Source organism: Oncorhynchus tshawytscha, linkage group LG17 (genome assembly GCF_018296145.1).
Source record: "Oncorhynchus tshawytscha isolate Ot180627B linkage group LG17, Otsh_v2.0, whole genome shotgun sequence".
Lineage (NCBI taxonomy): Eukaryota > Metazoa > Chordata > Actinopteri > Salmoniformes > Salmonidae > Oncorhynchus > Oncorhynchus tshawytscha.
This window is the reverse complement of record NC_056445.1, coordinates 22,883,812-22,907,825: the sequence shown is the minus strand read 5'-3', so window position 1 is coordinate 22,907,825 and position 24,014 is coordinate 22,883,812. Positions and strand designations below refer to the sequence as shown.

Here is a 24,014-nt window from a genome sequence, read left to right as displayed (position 1 = left end):
CTTCCGACACGTTTATCAGGTTACATAGGGGCTGTGTTCAGGAGGGCCCTAGACTTACTACAGCTCTACAGGTTACATAGGGGCTGTGTTCAGGAGGGCCCTAGACTTACTACAGCTCTACAGGTTACATAGGGGCTGTGTTCAGGAGGGCCCTAGACTTACTACAGCTCTACAGGTTACATAGGGGCTGTGTTCAGGAGGGCCCTCAGACTTACAACAGCATCACAGGTTACATAGGGGCTGTGTTCAGGAGGGCCCTAGACTTACTACAGCTCTACAGGTTGACATAGGGGCTGTGTTCAGGAGGGCCCTAGACTTACTACAGCTCTACAGGTTACATAGGGGCTGTGTTCAGGAGGGCCCTAGACTTACTACAGCTCTGAAGGTTACATAGGGCTGTGTTCAGGAGGGCCCTGAACTACAGCTCTAAGGTTACATCCATCACCTGTGTTCAGGAGGGCCCTAGACTTACCATCACAGCTCCACAGGTTACATAGGGGCTGTAAGAAAAACACATCCATCACCATAAAGAGTGGGCTTGAATCAAACAGGAGGGCCCTAGACTTACTGCAGCTCTACAGGTTACATAGGGGCTGTGTTCAGGAGGGCCAGATTACTACAGCTCTATCCACAGAGGTTACATAGGGGCTGTGTTCAGGAGGGCCCTAGACTTACTACAGCTCTATGGAGGTTACATAGGGGCTGTGTTCAGGAGGGCCCTAGACTTACTACAGCTCTACAGGTTACATAGGGGCTGTGTTCAGGAGGGCCCTAGACTTACTACAGCTCTATGGAGGTTACATAGGGGCTGTGTTCAGGAGGGCCCTAGACTTACTACAGCTCTATGGAGGTTACATAGGGACTGTGTTCAGGAGGGCCCCAGACTTACTACAGCTCTATGGAGGTTACATAGGGGCGGTGTTCAGGAGGGCCCTAGACTTACTACAGCTCTATGGAGGTTACATTTCACTTATAGTTCTACGTTTTCCCAAGTCACTCCCTGTTCCCACAGATATAACAAGTGGATTGTTCTCGAAGTTCAAAGGTCAGTCGGAGGGCCTGACTGGTCAAATTACGTCACACGACCTGGCAGGCATCATGTGATCCCCTGCAGGGTTCACAGGAGCTGACACGAGGTCAGAGGTCACCACAGGGTGAAAGGTTAAAGAGAGGAACTCTGTATTCCAGAAGACTCCTTCTCTCATCTTTCTCTCATTCAGACATCCAGGAAGACAAACACCCATAGGATGAGGCAGGGGGAGGAAGGGAGGGGTAGTCACGCACATCCCCACACGGGTCATACACAACAGACGTGGTGACGAGGCCATTCATCAGACAGACGTGTGTGTGTGTGCGCACTTCCTTGTGTGTTTTCACGTGCTACTCGTAACGCATTAGGAGGGCCAGAATAGGCACATAAACCGAACACACACACACACACACACACAAAGAGAAAATGCAAACAGAGGAAGGAGAGTGAGTTAAATGACCATCCCCCAGGAACCACGGTGATAGAATAGTCCTTCCCAGGCAGAACTCACTACAATGGACCTTCTGGACCTAGAGGAGCGGGACCAGTCCACATTCTGTCAAACGGAGGGGGGGCAGGGAGGGGTGTGGACAAGACAGGAGCATTATTTCCAAGTAAAGAACAGCCATTTAAAGAACAATGCTTTAACATCCAAAAGGAACACATCTAAGCACAGTATCAGTCTGTGATCATGAAGGTATCTTGTGATAAACGTTGCTCTTCATTTAGTGTTATGTTGATGTGGAGTTTGTGTTATGGTCCTTTTAAATGCTCTTCTTCTAGCACTACGAACATCGATTTCTGAAGAGATTCTACCTCACTCAAATGCTTGTTTTTAATTACTGAATGAACCTATGTAAAGTAACTCTGGATAAGAGCGTGTGCAAAATCAGTGTTCCTTAATCCATACCAGGAGGCACATATTTGCTCTAGCCCAGCACTAACACTTCAACTTCCCATTGGCGATAAATTAACAGAGTGTAGCACGGTACAGAGTAATATAGAAAGATAAATTGTGTCCGTTCCATATCTTGCTTTTCTATCTTCTGTTTTGTAACATGGTTTGACACCAACTCCATGCCCTTATGTTGTGACAGCACCATCAGTTCCTCTTGGATAGAGCTTGGTAGAGCATTGAAGACAAGTCAGTATTCGGTACAACCTGACAGACAGGTTTGGTGTCTGTCTGTGTGTGTGTCCTATCAAATGACAGAAAAACGCTGGGAAGATTGCACACGGTCACAATGGGCTTGTGTGTGGTACGACACGTCACAGTATGTCCTTACTATAGCTTTAAGTACAACTCGACGAATGGCTTGACGAACTCAATGCACTTTAAAATGACTAAAACCAAATTGAAACAGTGTAGAAAATATAATGGATCTATATTCATCGTTTCTTGACGGGCCAGCTCGCTAATAATCACTGTGCATAGTCAATGGACCTACATTCATATAGCTTCTTGACCTTCCAGCTCGCTAATAATCACTAGACATTCAGGGAGCATAATTATTTTATTTTTTTTACGTATAGGGGATAGATGTAGATGTGGCCGTCATGAAATTTAAATCAGCCGGTGATTGTCATGCACATAACTATCGGTCTCACGGTAATTTACTGTTAATTAACAAACATCTTTAGCATCTCCTGGCTTCCACACACAGCCTCCAAGCCAGTGATGCAGACCTTCAGAACATATACATTTTAAAAAGTCTAATAAACCCATGTAATATAGCCCTACCCCATCACAATTAAACCATTATTTATTTTAGACAGGTCTGAAGAAGCATGATATGAAGAACATTTTTAACAGAATAGCATACTCTGAGTTGTCCGTATGGTAGGTCCTGTTCTGGCTATGCCAAATGGCTGTTGGCTACACTAGTTCATTTATCAGACAAGAATTACTTAGAATTCCATGGCATTATTTTATAGTATGAAGAATACAATTGAACAAAGCTGAATAAAATAGGAAGGATATTTTCTCCAAGCGATGAGGGAGTGCGCACATGTGGTTATTCTGTGTTGAGCTGTTAACAAAGAAACAGGTATTCCTATATGCTTCATTTAGAGTTATTATTCATGTAACTTTAGTTGTTCTACAAACGTTGGGCTATACGTTTTATAAATACGAAATACGATATACGATTTATAAATATATTGTAAGGTCGCATGACGCGACTCATGAGGATTTGAAAATAACTCGCTTGAAAGGCATGAGTGCTGCTTCGTTTTTTGCGCAGGCTGTACACACTACATCAGCCACTCATTCACAATTTGACAAGCACTTGATAATGCATAGAATTTCATGGTGGCATCCCCTTTGTGTGGCCGTAATGCACCCCAAAAAAATCCATGCCTTTTGCGTTGTGCCTTTCTCCCGGAGGGCTGCGCGCACCGTAATGCGATCAGTTCTTTCTCAGAGGCTACAAGTGAAGAAAGACACATGGGGGACGCAAACAGTGTCATCCTTATCCAGTTCCGAGGTGCATATCGAAGATATTGGAACTGTCCACATTTACTTTTCGGCAGCCAACAAGATGAGTAGGCCTAACGAACAGCAAGAGCACTAGCCTATGTCAATCTACTATCCCCCATAGTACAAAAGTTGACCTATTCTATTCTGTGCGAGAAATAAATATTCCAAACATAGTCTGGGACAGTTGTGGAATGCGATAGTTCCCAAAATAATACAAACACTGGCATTAAAAAAAAAATGTTTTTGCGCAATGTGGCTGACAACAGATCAGAACATTTAGCTTAAAATGTTGATTAACTATTAGCCATTTCTTCACATTATAGGTGCAAAAGATTTGCACATGGTAGTAAGCTATAAGTGCAAATGTTCCATTAGCAATGTGCTTAATGTTAGGAAAGTTTAAAAATAAATATAGTAAGCCTAGCCTATAGAAAGGTAAGTCTCCTCTTTTTAGTAGAGGCCATCATTGTTTTCTCACAATTGCATAGCCTATTGAAATGTGGCGCAACATGAGCTCATGGGCTCTCAAGTGTTTGATTCGATTTGTTATTACATTTGCATTGATGTCAGAGTGATTAGAGGGAAAATAGAGTGCTGAATACCAGGCAGTTAGCAGGTTTGGTACGCTACAAATGCCATCCGCAGCATCAGAGCTTTGGAGATCCTTATTACCGTGACTAAACGATCACGTGGAATTTGACTGCCTTCATGACTTGTGACAGCTGGCGTGGCGGTAATCGAGTCACCGCAACAGATCTAATTGGGGACTATTTAAAAAATCTGACGACATGGAAATAGCATTTTCAGCGCGACCCTTCGGACCTCGAAGACAGAATGCAGCCCCCGAGGCAAAATTACTTAGACACCCCTGACCTGGAGGGAGAAATGGCAGTGGGAAGAGTAGTTCCAATGGAATCTTTCCACAGAGCCATACATCTTGTTGAGTTATTAATACCAATGTAATAACTTCTCTGCCTCACCATGTACCTCAAACTCAGAACCGTTCACTGACACTGAGCCACTCTCTCTCTCCCATCTCTCATTTCCTCAATACTCTCCCAATACGTGTACCTCAAACTAGGGCCAGTTCATTGGAGCTAAACCCCTCTCTCTCTCCCATTCCTCTCCCATCCTTCTCACTCATCCCCGTACCTCAAACTGGGGCCAGTTCATGGGCATGCCAGGACCGTGGTTGGAGCGGAACCACTTGAGGTCCTCCACAGCGTCAGCAGCAGAGATAGTGTCCTCCAACGTGTGGTAGACTGTCTGGAATCTAGAGAGGGAGAGAAGAGGAAGACAGGAGAGCGAGAGAAAGGGAGCGAGAGGGTACATCAGCATTTCCCTAATGATGGATGGTGAACCATGTCCAATCCCAAATCCCCCCCTTTAGGTAGATCTGGGTTGTAGAGCCTCAAATCCAAATGGACCCTTATCACCTACTCCCTAACCACTCCTGTAGATATAAGAGGATTGAATAGCATCCAATCAGAAGGAAAATAAAGCTATGACGCTTAGGATGCAGAGGCTAGGGGTCCATTTGGAATTGATATGCAGAGGTGGAGGGGTCTTACTCATCATTGGTGGAGAGGTGTCATAGCCTACTTGTGATTGGTGGAGAGGTCGAGGTGATGCTTGACTTCCAGCAGAATTGCTTTGAAGAAGGTGATGCGTTTGTCCTCAAACTGCTGCCATTGTTCAAACACCTGCTCCATGTTCTCTATGTACTGGGGAGTCACCTTGTCCAGCTCCTCCAGAGACTTCTCATAGCGCTCCTTAGTCTGGGACCCAGAGGATCATACAGGGAAGCGCACACACACAGGTAAGGAGACATACACACAGGTAAGCACACAGACACGGACAGACATACGGAGCTGAAACATTTGCTCCATATTGTCAGGATACTCAAATGGTAAGTCACATTCCAGCCATGACACACAACATAGACATAAAACATGTCCACGCAGAGATGATTTTACACCAGTGTAACCCCCCCCATCCCTACCTTCTCCATCTCCTGCTGGCACTTCTCCACCTTGTCCTGCAGTTTCTTCTGGGCCTCAGGGTTGCTGTTGTCCTCCAGCTTGCTGTTGTTCTCCCGGCTGGTGGCCAGCTTCTCTTCCTTACAGGCCCCGTGGTACGCCTTCTTCATCGTCTCCATCTGCCATGTGGCACAGAGAAGGTAAGGTTCTGCAGTCATGCTTATCATGCTTCAACATCATGCTTATGTAGCTAATGGATAACCAAGTTAGCATGGCGCAGTAGCTAAGTGACTATTCAATATGATTCCACCCTTACAGTGGCAGACACAAGCTTTGGAACAAGACCAGCTCTAGCCTTTTGGGGGCCATAAGCAAGATTTGCCTGGGGACCCCCCCACGTCGCAGGCAAAACATTTAGTGGCCCACCTCTTGGCGGAGGAGAGAGTTTCTTTGCAACTGAACACGCAGATTGGCTCGTGTTTTTCGGGTTGCTCATTACAAAAACAAGATTTCAGTCTTGGAGGCATATTTCCTGACCAATTCTGTAATTGGTTAATGATGTTTGTCCCCCATGAGACACTGTAGACACAGAAGCCTATTTCACTTCCTTAAAATCCCCAGAATTAATCTAAGACAACTCAAGAAATCTGTAATTAATTTGGACGATTTTGCAGAGGATGTCTTAGTTGCGCAATAGTACATTAAGGTGTTTGGTTAAGTATTTGTCAAGTAAAAGAGATGTGACGTGTTGTCTCATGTAAACCAAATCGGAGCTGCTGGGCAGGTGTGTCTCACTGTATGCTGTCACCGCAGCTGTTCACCCCATGTTAGTGGCCAAACGGACGTCGTCAAATCAAAACCCAACCTTCATTTACCCGTTGTGACATACAGATCTTCCAAACTTTGTTTTAGATGAGACTATTATCACATTTACACTTTGTAGTATTTACACTTTTTGACACTAGAATAACTGTTTGACTCATATCGATGCCATATTGAGACAGTTTTCAAAAGGGATGTGTTGACATTCTACACATTTTTCCATGGGGCGGGGATAAAACCCCTCAAAAAGCATCTGCTTATGTCGCTTATTGGCTGGGCTGACACTGCTAAGGAACAATGCTTTTTCAAAAGAATAAAGGTGAGAGGAATGGTGGCGGGGGTCTTTGAAAGGCAGAGAATACCTTAATTAAGTCAAGGTAACGCGGGGGGCTTTGAAAGGCAGAGAATACCTTAATTAAGTCAAGGTAACGCGGGGGTCTTTGAAAGGCAGAGAATACCTTAATTAAGTCAAGGTAACGCGGGGGTCTTTGAAAGGCAGAGAATACCTTAATTAAGTCAAGGTAACGTGGGGGTCTTTGAAAGGCAGAGAATACCTTGATTAAGTCAAGGTAACAAAATCATACGATAAATGAAAGTCTTAAAGACTAAGCACCCAATTCAGACTCAGGTAAACAAAGAGGTGGAAACTAAAATAGACTTAGGAAAATCTCTGGCGATTGGCAAAACCCATCCACCTAACAGCTGGGGTTTGATTCAATCTACATCAAATGGAAAGTGGAAGCCTCTTCCTCCATTTTTAGGGAATGACAAAAGTTGACAAGGCCATTAGTTCCTGTTGTTTGGGACAGGGCCAGAGTGGCAGCAATGTTCTTCTCCCACTTATAATGGGATCCCTGAAAAAGGCAACAGAGGGAACAGCCTGTCTGCCATTGGCTCTGATTATATGGCTCTATTATAACGGAAGCGCTGTCTGTCTGTCTGTGAGTGAAAGAGAGAGTGAGGTAGATTGTGAGATTAAATATGGAATGTGTTCTATCAGTGTTATTGTTTGTGTGCATATGTGACAAGAAGAAAACATGAGAGCGAGTATGTGTGTGTGTGTGTGTGTGTGTGTACACGTGCAGTAGACAAGGCCATTCCACCCTCTCCTTTTAAGACAGTTAGCCCATTTCCATCTCATCTCTCTCGATTGGCTCACTGTCTGGCCCTCAAGTACATGAATTACCTCCTTGACACAACTCACACATACTGCACTAATCGGTCACCGCCTAATGACAACAGGAAGAGGCTTATTGTGACATATCTCACACACATACACCAGCCAGGAAGACTCAGATTGTGAAACTGGTACACTACAAACTCTGCGACCAAAAAGGTTGCCTACAGCCCGGTAAACAGCTTACTACAATGACAGAAAAAAACAGGACTGTTCCAGAACTCCCAGGTCAGAGAAGTGACGTCAGACATCATGAGTGTGAGTGTGTGTGTGTGTATGTGTTGGTTTGTGCATGTAGGAGTATGTGTGTGTCTGTATTAGCAGCACATTAGCTGCAGTTAATCTGCACTACTACTAGCCAAAAGCACAGCAGGGCAGCCCAGTGTATTTCCCACACCATAACCAATCAAGGCGCCACAGAGAAACTGAGTGCCGGTTCGACACACAATGGCCTTCCCTTTCGTAGCAGCTGCCTGTGTGGCCAGTGTAAAGTTACATGCCACTGCTTCCTATGAATGGCCAACACTAATGAAATAGCCAGTTTATATAGAAAATAAAATGTTAGTCTCAAAGAAAATGTGAGATAATGTCTAGATACTTTTTAAAGTGGAGATGTAGTTAATAAATTGCCTGACTATGAGACAGTGGCTTGCACAGTCAGATGGAACACAGTAAACAGGCATTTTAACATCATAGATTAGCCCGTGGTAATTTGTGGATTATAAACTGGGTGGTTCGAGCCCTGAATGCTGATTGGCTGAAAGCCATGGTATATCAGACCATATACTATGTGTATGACAAAACATGTATTTTTACTGCTCTAATTACGTTGGTAATCAGTTTATAATAGCAATAAGGCTCCTTGGGGGTTTGTGGCCAATATGCCACGGCTAAGGGTGGTGTCCATGCACTCAGTGTTGCTTTGTGTCAAAGAACAGCCCTTAGCCGTGGTATATTGGCCATATACCACACCTCTTCGGGACTTATTGCTTAAATAGACACCAGCTGGATGGTGGTTTAAACGAATCAGCATTCAGGATTACACCCACCATTGTATAAATAGCACTAATAGCCTGTTTGTTGTACAACATAGCAGCTAGCACAGGAGAGGAGGAGCTGCAAACAGTGAAAGTAGTGAGTCAGTGATGTGTCCAAGTGAACTGAGGGGTGATGGGAATAATTGCGGTGGCTATTGCAGAAATCAACAGACTGATAAATGCAGGGTAAAGCGGATGGATGTGTGCTTCTTTACATCTGAGCTGGTTGGTTCTGTGTGCGTGCGTGTTTCTTTATGCACGCACGTATGGATTGTCTGCACGCACCCGTGTGTGGATTGTCTGCGCGTGTGTGCGTGTAGTCTGCGCGCACGTGTGTGTGTGTGTATTGTGTTTGTATTGTCTGCACGCCCATGCGTGTGCGTATTGTCTGCGCGTGCGTGTACGTATTGTCTGCGCGTACGTGTACGTATTGTCTGCGCGTGCGTGTGCGTATTGTCTGCGCGTGCGTGTGCGTATTGTCTGCGCGTGCGTGTGCGTATTGTCTGCGCGTGCGTGTGCTGCGCGTGCGTGTGCGTATTGTCTGCGCGTGCGTGTGCGTATTGTCTGCGCGTGCGTGTGCGTATTGTCTGCGTGTGCGTGTCTGCGCGTATTGTCTGCGCGTGCGTGTCTGCGTATTGTCTGCGCGTGCGTGTGCGTATTGTCTGCGCGTGCGTGTCTGCGCGTGTATTGTCTGCGCGTGCGTGTCTGCGTGTGCGTGTATTGTCTGCGCGTGCGTGTCTGCGTATTGTCTGCGCGTGTCTGCGTGTGCGTGTGCGTTTGTCTGCGCGTGCGTGTGCGTATTGTCTGCGCGTGTCGCGCGTGCGTGTGCGTTGCGCGCGCGTGCGCGTGTGCGTGTGCGTATTGTCTGCGCGTGCGTGTGCGTATTGTCTGCGCGTGCGTGTGCGTATTGTCTGCGTGTGCGTGTCTGCGTATTGTCTGCGCGTGCGTGTCTGCGTGTGCGTGTGCGTTGTCTGCGCGTGCGTGTCTGCGTATTGTCTGCGCGTGTGCGTATTGTCTGCGCGTGCGTGTGCGTATTGTCTGCGCGTGCGTGTGCGTATTGTCTGCGCGTGCGTGTGCGTATTGTCTGCGTGTGCGTATTGTCTGCGTGTGCGTATGCGCGTGCGTGTGCGTATTGTCTGCGCGTGCGTGTGCGTATTGTCTGCGCGCGCGTGTGCGCGCGTATTGTCTGCGCGTGTGTGCGTATTGTCTGTGCGTATTGTCTGTGCGTATTGCGTGCGTGTGCGTATTGTCTGCGCGTACGTGTGCGTATTGTCTGCGCGTGTGCGTGTGCGTATTGTCTGCGCGCGTCTGCGCTGCGCGTGCGTGTGTGCGTATTGTCTGCGCGTCTGCGCGCACGTGTGCGTATTGTCGTGTGCGTATTGTCTGCGCGTACGTGTGCGTATTGTCTGCGCGTACGTGTGCGTATTGTCTGCGCGTACGTGTGCGTATTGTCTGCGCGTACGTGTTGTCTGTGTGCGTATTGTCTGCGCGTGCGTGTGCGTATTGTCTGCGCGTGCGTGCGTGTGCGTATTGTCTGCGCGTGCGTGTGCGTATTGTCTGCGCGTGTCGTGTGCGTATTGTCTGCGCGTGCGTGTGCGTATTGTCTGCGCGTGCGTGTGCGTATTGTCTGCGCGTGTCGTGTGCGTGTTGTCTGCGCGTACGTGTGCGTATTGTCTGCGCGTACGTGTGCGTATTGTCTGCGCGTGCGTGTGCGTGTGCGTATGCGCGTGCGTGTGCGTATTGTCTGCGCGTGCGTGTGCGTATTGTCTGCGCGTGCGTGTGCGTATTGTCTGCGCGTGCGTGTGCGTATTGTCTGCGCGTCTGCGTGTGCGTATTGTCTGCGCGTACGTGTCTGTGTGTCTGCGCGTACGTGTGCGTATTGTCTGCGCGTACGTGTGCGTATTGTCTGCGCGTGCGTGTGCGTATTGTCTGCGCGTGCGTGTGCGTATTGTCTGCGCGTGCGTGTCTGCGTATTGTCTGCGTGTGCGTATTGTCTGCGCGTGCGTGTGCGTATTGTCTGCGCGTGCGTGTGCGTATTGTCTGCGCGTGCGTCTGCGTGTGCGTATTGTCTGCGCGTGCGTGTGCGTATTGTCTGCGCGTACGTGTACGTATTGTCTGCGCGTGCGTGTACGTGTGCGTATTGTCTGCGTGTGCGTATTGCCTGCGTGTGCGTATTGTCTGCGCGTGCGTGTGTGTATGTACGACTCCCCAACCTCTTTCAGTTTCTTGGCCCAGGGTTTCTGGGCCTTGCGGAAGCAGTCGTCAGCCTCCTTGGTCTCCTTGAAGCCTCCGATCATCTGTTTGTGGTAGTAGTCCCTCTGCCACACCTTGAGCTTCTCACAGTCCTCCCCCATCAGCACTGCCTTCACCTCCATGTGGAGCTCGCTCACCTTCTCCGCCTCCGTGCACAGGGCACCCCACGCCCGCTCCAGGGTCCCGTACTGAGGGCCTGGGGATGCACATGATTAGATAATAACACACATGCTTACGGTGATGGACAGTGCAGAACTGAGAGTCCAGAGGGGTGAAGGAGTGGAACACACACCTGTCTTCAGTGCTTGGACCACTGAAGTGTGTGTGTGTGTGTGTGTGTCTACCCTTCTCTATAAGCTGTCTCCAACGTTTGGACCACTCTGTGAGCTGCTGTGCGTAGGACTTCTCGATGCGCGCCCGCTCATGGAGACAGTTCATCAGGTCGTTACACAGGCGACTGCCATCGTCCACCCGCCTCACTGCCCGCTTGTAGTTCCCCACCTGGGAGAGAGAGAGGAAGGGAGAGAAAGATACTTGGAGTTAGGGGGGGGGCAGGTGAGAGGGTGTGTGTGTGGCAGGGTGGGGAGTTGAGTGTGCAGCTACGTGCATATCATATAATGACGTATGTTTGTTAATTGTATGTGTTATACTGTATGTTGTCTACTGTCTCACCTCCCAGAAGCTGTCACTGGAGACGTCGACCATGGAGTCATCGTAGGAGCCGGACATGGCTGCTGCCCTCGGTACCCACAGTCCTCAGGGGCTGAAACACACAGTCAACAACACCATAACACACAGCAGACTGGCTGTTCTACAGACTGGCTGCAGGGGACAGGACAGCACTCAGTCTTCAAAAAAGTGCTATTTTTATTGCATAAAAAAAAAAGGTTTTACTTTCTACCCTAGCTGGGTCTTTCCTTAGGTCCTGTCTGTCTGTCCAAGGGCACTGGGATGTGCTGACAGCGTCTGGTGTTCTACCACATGTAGAGAGCCCTGTGTGGGACAGACTTAATACTCTGACCCCCTGGCAGCACAGCCTAGTGGGGCTACTAGCCTACGTACCATATGAACGAACACACACAAGAGACAAACAACTAGGCTACTCCTTTCTCTCCATGAGTAGGAAGATGAAGCGTATGACAATGAGAGACAAAAACCGAAGACAGAAAGAGATTTCACAGGCTGACTAAATCAGTCCGTCAAACACACACACTTTAGTTTCACTACAATCATATGACACGAATTGGCAGCTGGGAGCAGAGCATCATTCTGTTGTTGTGTGTTCTCAGTCAACTAGTAAAAGCCCGTTATCATAAAAGGCCACAAACACCCAGGCAACGTAATTATCACGCTGCCACTGTGACACTCCTGAGAAATGCTGAGCTGGGACCACAGCCAAAGATATGATCCAAGAGAGAAAGAATTAACAAGAGGGGCAACGGAGCGAGACAGATAGGAGTGTGTGCAATCTGTAATCTGGTGTGAATCTAAACAGCAGGTGAGTGTGTTCACCCATTTCAAAAACCTTACAGCCTGAAAAACAACAACACACAGCTCTGTGCAGAGTGGCACAGAGGGCCTAGTGTGTGTGTGACTTATCTGTCGTTTTAGCACACTGTGGGGAGCTTCCGTTTGCTGAGTGACAAGGGAGCGGAACTCCACTGACAGAAAGACCTCTGTTCCTCTCCTCCTTCATCCTCCTCCCCTCTGTCTGCTTTCTCTCTAAATTGCTGCTCTATCTTCAGCTTCCAAGTAGGCCCCTGATCCTCTCGCCATCTCTTCATGATTGTGTGTAAGATAGTGTGTGTTTCCTGGCGGTCAGTGGCCCATGTCTTCCAAAACACAGCAAGGGCTGGGGTACAGAGAGAGGGTTGTTGTGGCTGGGAGGGAGGAGGGGGGAACCACAGACAAGAGTGGCTTTCACAACACTTGACCAACACATGCGCTCTGTTGTGCTTTTCTAGCGCACACACACACACACACACACACAGCCAAGGTAATGATTGTGTGAGGTGAAGAGTTTCATCGACAGAGAGGTTGATGATCAACCGTTTTTATTGTAGATTTGACCAACATGACTTTGCAATGGAAAGGAAGGAGATGATCTGACCTAACATGTCCCACACTGTAACAAATGCTGAACTGCAAATCAGATGTGGAATCTGTATCTAGTGGAGCAGCGGTCTAAGGCATTGCATCTCAGTGCAAGAGGCATCACCGTAGTCCCTGGTTCGAATCCAGGTTGCATCACATCCGGACGTGATTGGGAGTGCCATAGGGCCGCGCACGATTGGCCCAGCGTCATCCGGGTTCGGCCGGATGGAATTTGTTCTTAATTGATTAATTCTTGCCTAGTTACATAAAGGACCAATGAAAATAAATCCCCTGGGCCAGACAACATTAGTGGTCTCCTACTAAAGGGTTACCATAGCCCCTGGGCCAGACAACATTAGTGGTCTCCTACTAAAGGGTTACCATAGCCCCTGGGCCAGACAACCATAGTGGTCTCCTACTAAAGGGTTACCATAGCCCCTGGGCCAGACAACCATAGTGGTCTCCTACTAAAGGGTTACCATAGCCCCTGGGCCAGACAACATTAGTGGTCTCCTACTAAAGGGTTACCATAAGCCCCTGGGCCAGACAACATTAGTGGTCTCCTACTAAAGGGTTACCATAATCCCCTGGGCCAGACAACATTGGTCTCCTACTAAAGGGTTACCATAATCCCTGGGCCAGACAACATTAGTGGTCTCCTACTAAAGGGTTACCATAAGTCCCTGGGCCAGACAACATTAGTGGTCTCCTACTAAAGGGTTACCATAATCCCTGGGCCAGACAACATTAGTGGTCTCCTACTAAAGGGTTACCATAAGTCCCTGGGCCAGACAACATTAGTGGTCTCCTACTAAAGGGTACCATAAGTCCCTGGGCCAGACAACATTAGTGGTCTCCTACTAAAGGGTTACCATAAGCCCCTGGGCCAGACAACATTAGTGGTCTCCTACTAAAGGGTTACCCCCTGGGCCATAATCCCCCCTTGGCCAGACAACATGAGTGGTCTCCTACTAAAGGGTTACCATAATCCCTGGGCCAGACAACATTGGTCTCCTACTAAAGGGTTACCTATGCCCTTGGCCAGACAACATGAGTGGTCTCCTACTAAAGGGTTACCATAAGTCCCTGGGCCAGACAACATTGGTCTCCTACTAAAGGGTTACCATAAGCCCCTGGGCCAGACAACATTAGTGGTCTCCTACTAAAGGGTTACCATAGCCCCTGGGCCAGACAACATTAGTGGTCTCCTACTAAAGGGTTACCATAGCCCCTTGGCCAGACAACATTAGTGGTCTCCTACTAAAAAGGGTTACCATAATCCCCTGGGCCAGACAACATTAGTGGTCTCCTACTAAAGGGTTACCATAATCCCCTGGGCCAGACAACATTAGTGGTCTCCTACTGAAGGGTTACCAAAGGGTTAATCCCCTGGGCCAGACAACATTAGTGGTCTCCTACTAAAGGGTTACCATAAGTCCCTGGGCCAGCCCCTACTAAAGGGTTACCATAAGCCAGACAACATGAGTGGTCTCCTACTAAAGGGTTACCATAAGTCCCTGGGCCAGACAACATTGGTCTCCTGCTAAAGGGTTACCATATCAACTGTCAGGTGTTTTCTGTGAGTTTTTCCTCGCTCTCTAGCAGAACACTCTATCCCAGCAATATAGAAATCGTCCACCATATGCCCAGTAACTAAAAAGAGCAACCTCTCCTGCAACAATGACTACAGCCCTGTAGCTTCAACATCTAGTGATGAAGAGCTTTGAAAGGCTGATTCTACAAAAGGAGGTATGCTGTTATACAGACCCTCTCCAGTTTGCTTACAAGCGGTCGGTACAGGGGTGTTGATGCAGTTCTGTCCCTACTGCACCGTGCCCAGAACCACCTGGAGAAGCCCAAGACATACATCAGGATGGTATTTGTGCATTTCTCTAGTGCCTTTGATACAGTCCAGCCTCACTTAATGGTTCAAAAGTTCCAGAACATGAATGTCATTCCACATTTGATTTTCTGGGTCCTGTCCTTCCTGACAAATAGAGAACGGCTGGTCAGATTCAATGGTCACTGCAGCTCTTCCAGAACCATCTGTACAGGATCACCGCAAGGCTGTGTCATCTGGCCTGTTTTATTCACCCTGTACACAGAGGACTGTAGGAGCTGACCCAGAGATGATGTTCATTAAGTACTCAGATGACACAGTAATTATGGGACACAGCAGGCAACTCATATAGAGCTCTCCCATTCAAATCCATCAAACTCCTTAAATCTGAAGTTTTGATGTGCGCACACACACACAATGCTGCTTATCCTTTATACTGTACCCTACACATTTGTGTTATGTATTTTGTATGTGCCATTCATTACCACTTATGAAAACACTCCCAGGAAATAAGTTGTTTGAATTGAACACACACAAACACACCAGAAAAAGGGCCACCAGAGGAATCATAGATCTTCCTGTGCTCTCTCTCCCTCCTGCCCTCGCTCAGCTGTTGCTGTCCATCACTCACCAAATTGCTGCCATGACAACTATGGAACACAGCAGTGCATGGAATGGACCACAACATTCTACAGCTGAGCTAATCCCGTTTGTAACTTTATAAAAAATAAACAGAGCACCGTTTGTGGACCTGGTGGATCCATTCACACAATGTCTGATCAGTGCCTGTTCAGTGGCTTCTATAAAAGCATATTATTGTATCGATTCAACACCTTTCATGGAACATACAAATGGACCAAACCCTTTCATTGAGCAAACAGCCTACATTTCTATACTGCTACTATACCGCTAACTAACCTAACAGAAACTAAGAGCTGGCTAGTGGCTACAACAACAGACTTCCTAACGGAAGAGAACTCTGTATAGGGTGCCAGGTAGCCTAGTGGTTAAGAGTGCTGGGCCAGTAACTGAAAGGTCGCTGGTCCAAATCCCAGAGTGGTCCTTGAGCAAGGCACTTCACCCTAATTGCTTCTGTAAGTTGCTCTGGATAAGAGTGTCTGCTAAATGACGTAACGTAAAGGTATAGAGAAGATTGCAAAACGAACCCACAGCCAACTAGTACAAACCAAATAGAATGGACCCCTAAGGAAACTAGTTGGTGACCGCAGTGAACTATGAACACAGTTCAGAACCACTAAACATCTCTAGACTGAGGAGGTTTAGACACAGAGGCCTAATTCAGTCTTTCCCCCATTCTCTCCAAAGTCTGCACTTGGTTGCTGTTTGTTACCCATTTGCTATATGTTTAACCAAACCCTAAAATGAATGTGTTCACAGCCATGGAAGAACACTAAAGTAATTCCACTGCCTAAAAATAGTAAAGCACCCTTTGCTGGCTCTAACTACCACCCAATCAGTTAACAGCCTGTTCTTAGTAAACTGATGGAGATAATTGTGTTTGAACAAGTTAACTACTGATTCAGCATGCATATAGTGAAGGGCACTGAACTTGTAGTGCACTGACTCAGATGACTGATGTTATTGATCATAATTTGTAAAAAGTAACTTGTTATGGCTTTACATCACCTGCGTTCACATGGTTGGAAAGTTACTTATTTAATTGAACTTGGAAGCTTCTCTAACGTCAGTGTGGTGTCCCGCAGGGCAGTTGCCTTGGGCCATTGCAAATTATTTGTAAAATAAATGAGTAACTTGTCTTACAAGAAGCTAGAATTACTATGTATGCTGATGATTCCACACTCTACATGTCAGCACCCAAAGCCAGTGAGCTCACAGACTCTTATTACAAGGAGTTTGTCTGTATCAGAATGGGTGATTAACACACTGGTCTTAAGTACATCTAAAAAGATTGTATTTGGTTCATAACATTCTCCAAGACCTAAACCTCAACTGGAGTTGTGTATAAAGGGTGTGACAATTGAGCAAGTTGAAGAAGCTGAACTCTAGGAGTAATATTGGATGTGTTCATGGCATCCACACCACTAAGTTCTTAACATGGTCCACACACACCCCAGTCTTGAAGAGGTCACAACAGCACCTCTTCCACCTCAGGAGGCTGAAAAGATTTGACATGGGCCATCGGATGTTCTACAGCTGCACCATAGAGAGCATGTTGACTGGCTGCATCACCCTCGACCGCAAAGCGCTAGAGTGGTGTGGACTAGAGGTCGGCCGATTAATCGGAATGGCCGATTAATTTGGGCCGATTTCAAGTGCTCATAACAATCGGAAATCGGTATTTTTGGCCGCCGATTTGCAGATTTTTTTGAATACCTTTATTTAACTAGGCAAGTCAGTTAAGAACACATTCTTATTTTCAATGACTGCCTAGGAACGGTGGGTTAACTGTCTTGTTCAGGGGAAGAACGACAGATTTTCACCTTGTCCGCTCGGGGGATCCAATCTTGCCAACTTACAGTTAACTAGTCCAACGCAATAACGACCTGCCTCTCTCTCGTTGCACTCCACAAGGAGACAGCCTGTTACGCAAATGCAGTAAAACAAGGTAAGTTGCCAGCTAGCATTAAACTTATCTTATAAAAAACAATCAGAACCACTAGTTATCATCAACCATGTGTAGTTATTACTAGATATTATCTAGCGTGTCCTGCTTTGCATATAATCTGACTGAGCATACAAGCATACAAGTATCTAAGTATCTGACTGAGCAGTGGTAGGCAGAAGCAGGCGCGTAAACATTCATTCAAACAGCACTTTCGTGCATTTTGCCAGCAGCTCTTCGTTGTGTGTCAAGCATTGCACTGTTTATGACTTCAAGCCTATCAACTCCCGAGATGAGGCTGGTGTAACCGAAGTGAAATGGCTAGCTAGTTAGAGCGCGCTAATAGCGTTTCAAACGTCACTCGCTCTGAGCCTTCTAGTAGTTGTTCCCCTTGCTCTGCATGGTTAAGCTGCTTCGATGGTGGCTGTTGTCGTTGTGTTGCTGGTTCGAGTGAGGAGAGGGACGGAAGCTATACTGTTACACTTGCAATACTAAAGTGCCTATAAGAACATCCAATAGTCGAAGGTTAATGAAATACAAATGGTATAGAGGGAACTAGTCCTATAATAACTACAACCTAAAACTTCTTACCTGGGAATATTGAAGACTCATGAAAGCTGGTGGTTCCATATGTTCTCATGTTCTGAGCAAGGAACTGAAACGTTAGCTTTCTTACATAGCACATATTGCACTTTTACTTTCTTCTCCAACACTTTGTTTTTGCATTATTTAAACCAAATTGAACATGTTTCATTATTTGAGGCTACATTTGATGTATTATATTAAGTTAAAATAAGTGTTCATTCAGTATTGTTGTAATTGCCATTATTTACAACAACAAAAAAAAAAAAATGGTCCGATTAAGTTAACTACTGATATTGGCTTTTTTGGTCCTCCAATAATCGGTATCGGCGCTGAAAAATCATAATCGGTCCACCTCCAGTGTGGACAGCCCAGTAAATCACTGAGGCGGAGCTCTCTGCCATCCTGGACCTCTATATTAGGCAGTGTCAGAGGAAGGCACGAAAAATGGACAAAGATATCAGCCACCCAAGCCAGACTGTTCACTCTCCTACCGTCCAGCAAACAGTACCAGAGAATCGGTTCTCGGACGGACAAACAAGCTCCGAGACAGCTTCTACCCACCAAACCATAAGACGGCTAAATAATCAATGGTTACCCTGACTATCTGCACTGACACACTCACAAGACACACACACACACACACACACACACACAGCCCTTTCCACTCACAGCCATTCATCCCTTATTATGGGTTTAAAATTGGCAGATGTTTTCATTAAGCACCTACATTGGAACCCAGTGACTGTTACAGTAACATGATGTCAGAGCTCAGGTTCAGAGCGTTGGATGGGTGTTTGACTGATAGCCGCTACAAACTTGAGCACTGCTCGCGACAAGAATATGACCCCGTCCCTCCTGCTAATTGGGCTACATTTGCACATTTGTTATTGTCTGAGTGAGGGAAATGCTGTAAAACGAGAGAAGTCGACGTGTTCTGAAAGATGAGACGTTGAGGATTATAATAAAAACCAGTCCAAATGTGCACAAACTCATGGAATTTACAGTGTCAACGTTTATGATCGCTATGTTTGATCCACAGTTACGGGATGACATGCGTTATATACCCTGGGTTATCCTGAACACAACGAGCCCGTGTTTGATCCACAGTTACAGGGTGACATGAGTTATACCCTGGGTTGTCCTGAACACAACGAGCCCGTCTGTCGTATTGTGGAAGAAAATTAGGTGTGGAGCACGCACATGACTGCACTCATGACTCCAAAATTACAATCTGTTTGTCTTTAGTGCCTTTTGAAAGCCTAACACTGGAAGATCATATTTTATAAAACTTAACGAACCATGTTGGCAACAGAATAAGCTTTCAAATGATGCCAACCTGACCCAGATTGCGATTTTTAATGGACTGTTTTTGGATTGTATAAATATTAATTGTGTGACGTTGGGGACGCATGGCTGTGTTCCAAACAAACAACTGCAAGAGCACTTGCTTCAGTTCCTCAATCTCAAAGCTGGGAGAGCTAAAAAAAAAGCACCTTATAGTTGAAGGCTCTTTCAGTTAAAGTGCATTGAAATTACATAGGAACTGTGCATAGCTTGGAGAGATGCGTGGCAATTTAGCGAGACCAGTTAAACCTCTAACTCAACCCTTAAATCAGTTTTTATTATCTTGCACCTACTCCAAAATGTCAATGAATATTCTTGTTACTGAATGTATCCAGAGAATTTTCAGATTTTGTTAACAACAAATACTGTGAGAAGTAGCATAAAATGTCAATTTAAATGCGCTTTGGAGAGATGTATTATTTTTACATTTCTTTTTGCCTGAGCAACCTCCTGGTGGCAGAGCATTCCGCGATGATATTGCGCTTTAACTGATCGAAGCATTAAATCCGTTTTCTTTGGTTTGAGTCCCGTGAAGAAACCCATAGACATATCCCACAACCCTAACCCATAGACATATCCCACTATCTGAAGTGTATGCAAATAGATCATACAAGTGGTTAGGATTTTTCTAAACAATTTTTTTTTTTTTTTAAGACTAGGAGAGAAGTAGTCAATCTCTCTTAAACCCTCAACCAGAAAAAATATATATAGATATTTGTTCTTTTTAGTTAAGGCCAAGGCATGCTGCTCTGTTTAAAGCCAGCTGCAGCTTTGCTAGGTCTGTTCTTTGCTGTTCTTTGCTGCAACCTGACCATATCACCGGACAGTAATCAAGACAGACAAGACCAGAGCTTGAACAAAAATATAAACACAACATGTAAAGTGTTGATCCCATGTTTCACAAGCTGAAATAAAAGATCCTAGAAATGTTGCATATGCACAAAAAGCTTATTTCTCAAAAATGTTGGTACCGTGACGATATCCAGAGGCCCATTGTCGTGCCATTCATCCGCCGCCATCACCTCATGTTTCAGCATGATAATGCATGGGCCCATGTCGCAAGGATCTGTACACAATCCTGGAAGCTGAAAATGTCCCAGTTCTTCCATGGCCTGCATACTCAAACATACTCACCCATTGAACATGGTTCAGATGTTGGGTCGTCACACCAGATACTAAATCTTTGACAATTGTTGCGCTTATGGGGAACATCGCTGCACAGGTATTTTCAGGTCTCTCCAGAGATGTTCGATCGGGTTCAAGTCCAGGCTTTGGCTGGGCCACTCATAGACATTCAGAGACTTGTCCCAAAGCCACTCCTGCGTTGTCTTGGCTATGTGCTTAGGGTCGTTGTCCTGTTGGAAGGTGAACCTATGGCCTAGTCTGGAGCAGGTTGTCAAGGATCTCTCTGTACTTTGCTCCATTCATCTTTCCCTCGATCCTGACTAGCCTCCCAGTCCCTGCCGCTGAAAAACATTCTCACAGCATGATGCCGCCACCACCATGCCTCACCGTAGGGACGATATTGGCCAGGTGATGAGCAGTGTCTGGTTGCTCCAGATGTGACGCTTGGCATTCAGGCCAAAGAGTTCCATCTTGGTTTCTTCAGACCAGAGAATCTTGTTTGTCATGGTAAAGGCCTGAATGGTTGCGTGCTGCAGAGATGGTTGTCCTTCTGGAAGGTTCTCCCATCTCCACAGAGGAACTCCGAAGCTCTGTCTGAGTGACCATCGGATTCTTGGTCACCTCCCTAACCAAGGCCCTTCTCCCCCGATTGCTCAGTTTGTCCGGGCAACCAGATCTAGGTAGAGTCTTGGTGGTTCCAAACTTCTTCAATTTATGGAGGCCACTATGTTCTTGGGGACCTTCAATGCTGCAGACATAATTTAGTACCCGGTGCCAGATTTGTGCCTCGACACAATCCTGTCTCGGAGCTCTACGGACAATTCCTTCGACCCCATGGCTTGGTTTTTGCTCTGACATGCACTGTCAACTGTGGGACCTTATATAGACAGGTGTGTGCCAATCAATAGAACTTACCAATCAATAGAATTTATCCCAGGTGGACTTCAATCAAGTTGTAGAAACATCAAGTATGATCAAAGGAAACAGGATGCACCTGAGCTCAATTCAGAGTCTCATAGCAAAAGGCTGGAATACATTTGTAAATAAGGTATTTTTTTAAATAGTATTAAATTTGTTGTCTCCTTCTGCCTTGACAATATTACTTATGTTGTTCTTGGTCTATAACAGTTCTTTCTGTACTCTGTCATGCATGTTTTATGTGGACCCCAGAAATAGTAGCTGCTGCATGTGCAACAGTTAATGGGGATCCTAATCATGTACAAGTTTACACACCAAAGGACTGAAAAACAATGAATTGGTTCAAGTGTGGGCTAGAGGACATCTTCGCTTTTAAACTTTATTAAGAGCTCTCATTTTATTGTGAGGAATTGCAGTGTTATCAAACATTTTTTTATGTTCTGTCCTCTGTTATGAATGACCCCTTACACTCATGGAAATTAACCTACATGGAAGCAATTCATTCCTTTGAATCCTTCAGGGGGAGAGAACATACTTCAGGGAGGAGCAAAAATGGAATTAGGCCCCTAGTGTTGTTCCTGGCAGACTGCGGAGTCTGAAGTCCACTCAGCTTCTCTAGGCAACTTGTCATACATATACCGGCCACAAAACAGAGGGAGCGAAAACGAGAAACAGAAAGAAGAAGCCATCTAGTACACCTTTCAAATCAAGACGTTTTCCCGACAACCTTTTTTATATATGAAAGGATTTGCCGGCAAGCCTCTACTTTTCTTTCTGCCAACCGACAGTGTCATGATTAAGGTAAAGGTCTGCCTACGGCTTAGTATGAAATGTAGCCGTAATGCTGAGGCAGCACTGGCAGGCACTACGCTCCTAAGCTCTTGATGGTTGCTAGGCAGCGCCCGTTACTGCTATCCTCCTGCCAGTTGTAAACTTTGAGGCATGTCACTCCACCCAGCTCTACGCATAGCCCACCGCATGCACTGTTTTCTTAACCACAACCGGATGGATCCATAAAGAATTACTGTGGGAATAAATCACTGAATGACAAAAATATTAGAATAAAATAGGCTAGTGCAATTGAAGGCATCAAATTGTTGCTTACTGATACTCCCAAAGTCATCCAATTGTTACAATACCTTTGAAGCAATAGCCTACCCGTGTGTGTTCAACTATTTCAGGACCGTTTTACCCTGCTTTGAGACTAGCGTGAGGACTTGTATTGATAACATCCATCAATGTCTGATTTTCTTTTCACTGAATCTCCATGTGGATATTGGTTAGGCTACAATTAGGCTGGTGAAATGCTAAATTGAGGTGAGTGCTACTCATGATCATCTTGTCTAGTTGCCTCATTTATTATCGCTGATCAGAACATTTTGCCAGCATGTTATGTAGCTTAACAAGCGGATTGTTTTGCTCTTCCTTTTCAGTTGCTTAGTAACCTAGGCCAACTCCAGACCTAAAGCCTGTGACTTGTCTTAATCAATGTGATTTTGTATCATTGAATCTCCCCCTGTATGCTATATATGGTTTATTATCTGGCTGGGAAAATAATTGGAGGTGGTATAGCTCATCTATCACTGATCAGAAACATTTACCACGCAATAATGTAGTCGAAATCCAGTGTAGGCTATGTAATGGTGTATATTCAATAGATTTATTCAAATAGACGTCCACCCATATCGGCTCATGTCTACTGCCACTCCCAAACTTGCCGGCATGTGCACAGGAGATATAAAAGGTTTATCCCGGCAAGAATGTATTATCCTCTAAAAAAACATTTGTATATATTTGTATATATAAAGTCTGTCTGTATTTTTGTATAGGCAAACACCTAAAACCCACAGATAAAGTCCAAATGGACAACTGCTCCAAATGGACAACTGCTCAAGTTTCAATTCTTGATGAAGGAAATAGGGAACTAGGCTTACGTGTGATGTGATCAGTCATTTCATGTTCAGATATTACTACAATTATAGACCAGGTGTACCAAGCATGGTGCCATTCTGCAAATGCCAGCAGCAGAGACATCAAGTTCCAACATTGTCCATTAGCCTCTGATACACTGAACAAATCTAGGTCTGCGTACAGCATAGGAATACACTGCATACTGTCTACAGTGGGCAATGCATTGGGCTACGTGGGGTATAGGCGGCAAAGCATTAGGCTACGTGGGGTATAGGCGGCAAAGCATTAGGCTACGTGGGGTATAGGCGGCAAAGCATTAGGCTACGTGGGGTATAGGCGGCAAAGCATTCGTCTACGTGGGGTATAGGCAGCCAAGCATTCGTCTACGTGGGGTATAGGCAGCCAAGCATTCTTCTACGTGGGGTATAGGCAGCAAAGCATTCGTCTACGTGGGGTATAGGCAGCAAAGCATTAGGCTACGTGGGGTATAGGCAGCAATGCATTAAGCTACGTGGGGTATAGGCAGCAATGCATTAGGCTACGTGGGGTATAGGCAGCAATGCATTAGGCTACGTGGGGTATAGGCAGCAATGCATTAGGCTACGGTGGGGTATAGGCAGCAATGCGTTAGGCTACGTGGGGTATAGGCAGCAATGCGTTAGGCTACGTGGGGTATAGGCAGCAATGCGTTAGGCTACGTGGGGTATAGGCATAGTATGCTGTGTGTGTGTCTCTCCTGGCATGTTGAGAAAACACAGACACCCACTAGCTCCAGAACTAGACCCGCTGGGGTTATATGAACCAACATCAAGGGATACAGGGCCCCCTCGGATTGG

The 24,014-nt window shown here is 46.0% G+C and overlaps 1 protein-coding gene across 14 annotated transcripts in view; it reads right to left on the bottom strand.

Moving 5' to 3' along the window:
- Nucleotides 1–24,014, bottom strand: part of LOC112217105 (protein kinase C and casein kinase substrate in neurons protein 2) — a 41,431-nt gene that overhangs the window by 12,565 nt on the left and 4,852 nt on the right. For 12 of the 14 annotated variants that reach the window (XM_042300452.1, XM_042300453.1, XM_042300454.1 and 9 more), the window contains exons 2-8: nucleotides 11,450–11,540; nucleotides 11,122–11,278; nucleotides 10,738–10,973; nucleotides 5,512–5,667; nucleotides 5,112–5,287; nucleotides 4,662–4,782; nucleotides 1,542–1,586 (exon numbers count right to left, since the gene is read on the bottom strand). In XM_042300452.1, the coding sequence (XP_042156386.1) occupies nucleotides 1,542–1,586; nucleotides 4,662–4,782; nucleotides 5,112–5,287; nucleotides 5,512–5,667; nucleotides 10,738–10,973; nucleotides 11,122–11,278; nucleotides 11,450–11,506 (948 nt within the window). In that variant the 5' untranslated portion in view covers nucleotides 11,507–11,540. The remainder of the gene's footprint in view (nucleotides 1–1,541; nucleotides 1,587–4,661; nucleotides 4,783–5,111; nucleotides 5,288–5,511; nucleotides 5,668–10,737; nucleotides 10,974–11,121; nucleotides 11,279–11,449; nucleotides 11,541–24,014) is intronic. The other 2 variants (XM_042300460.1, XM_042300462.1) reach the window with 1 other exon arrangement.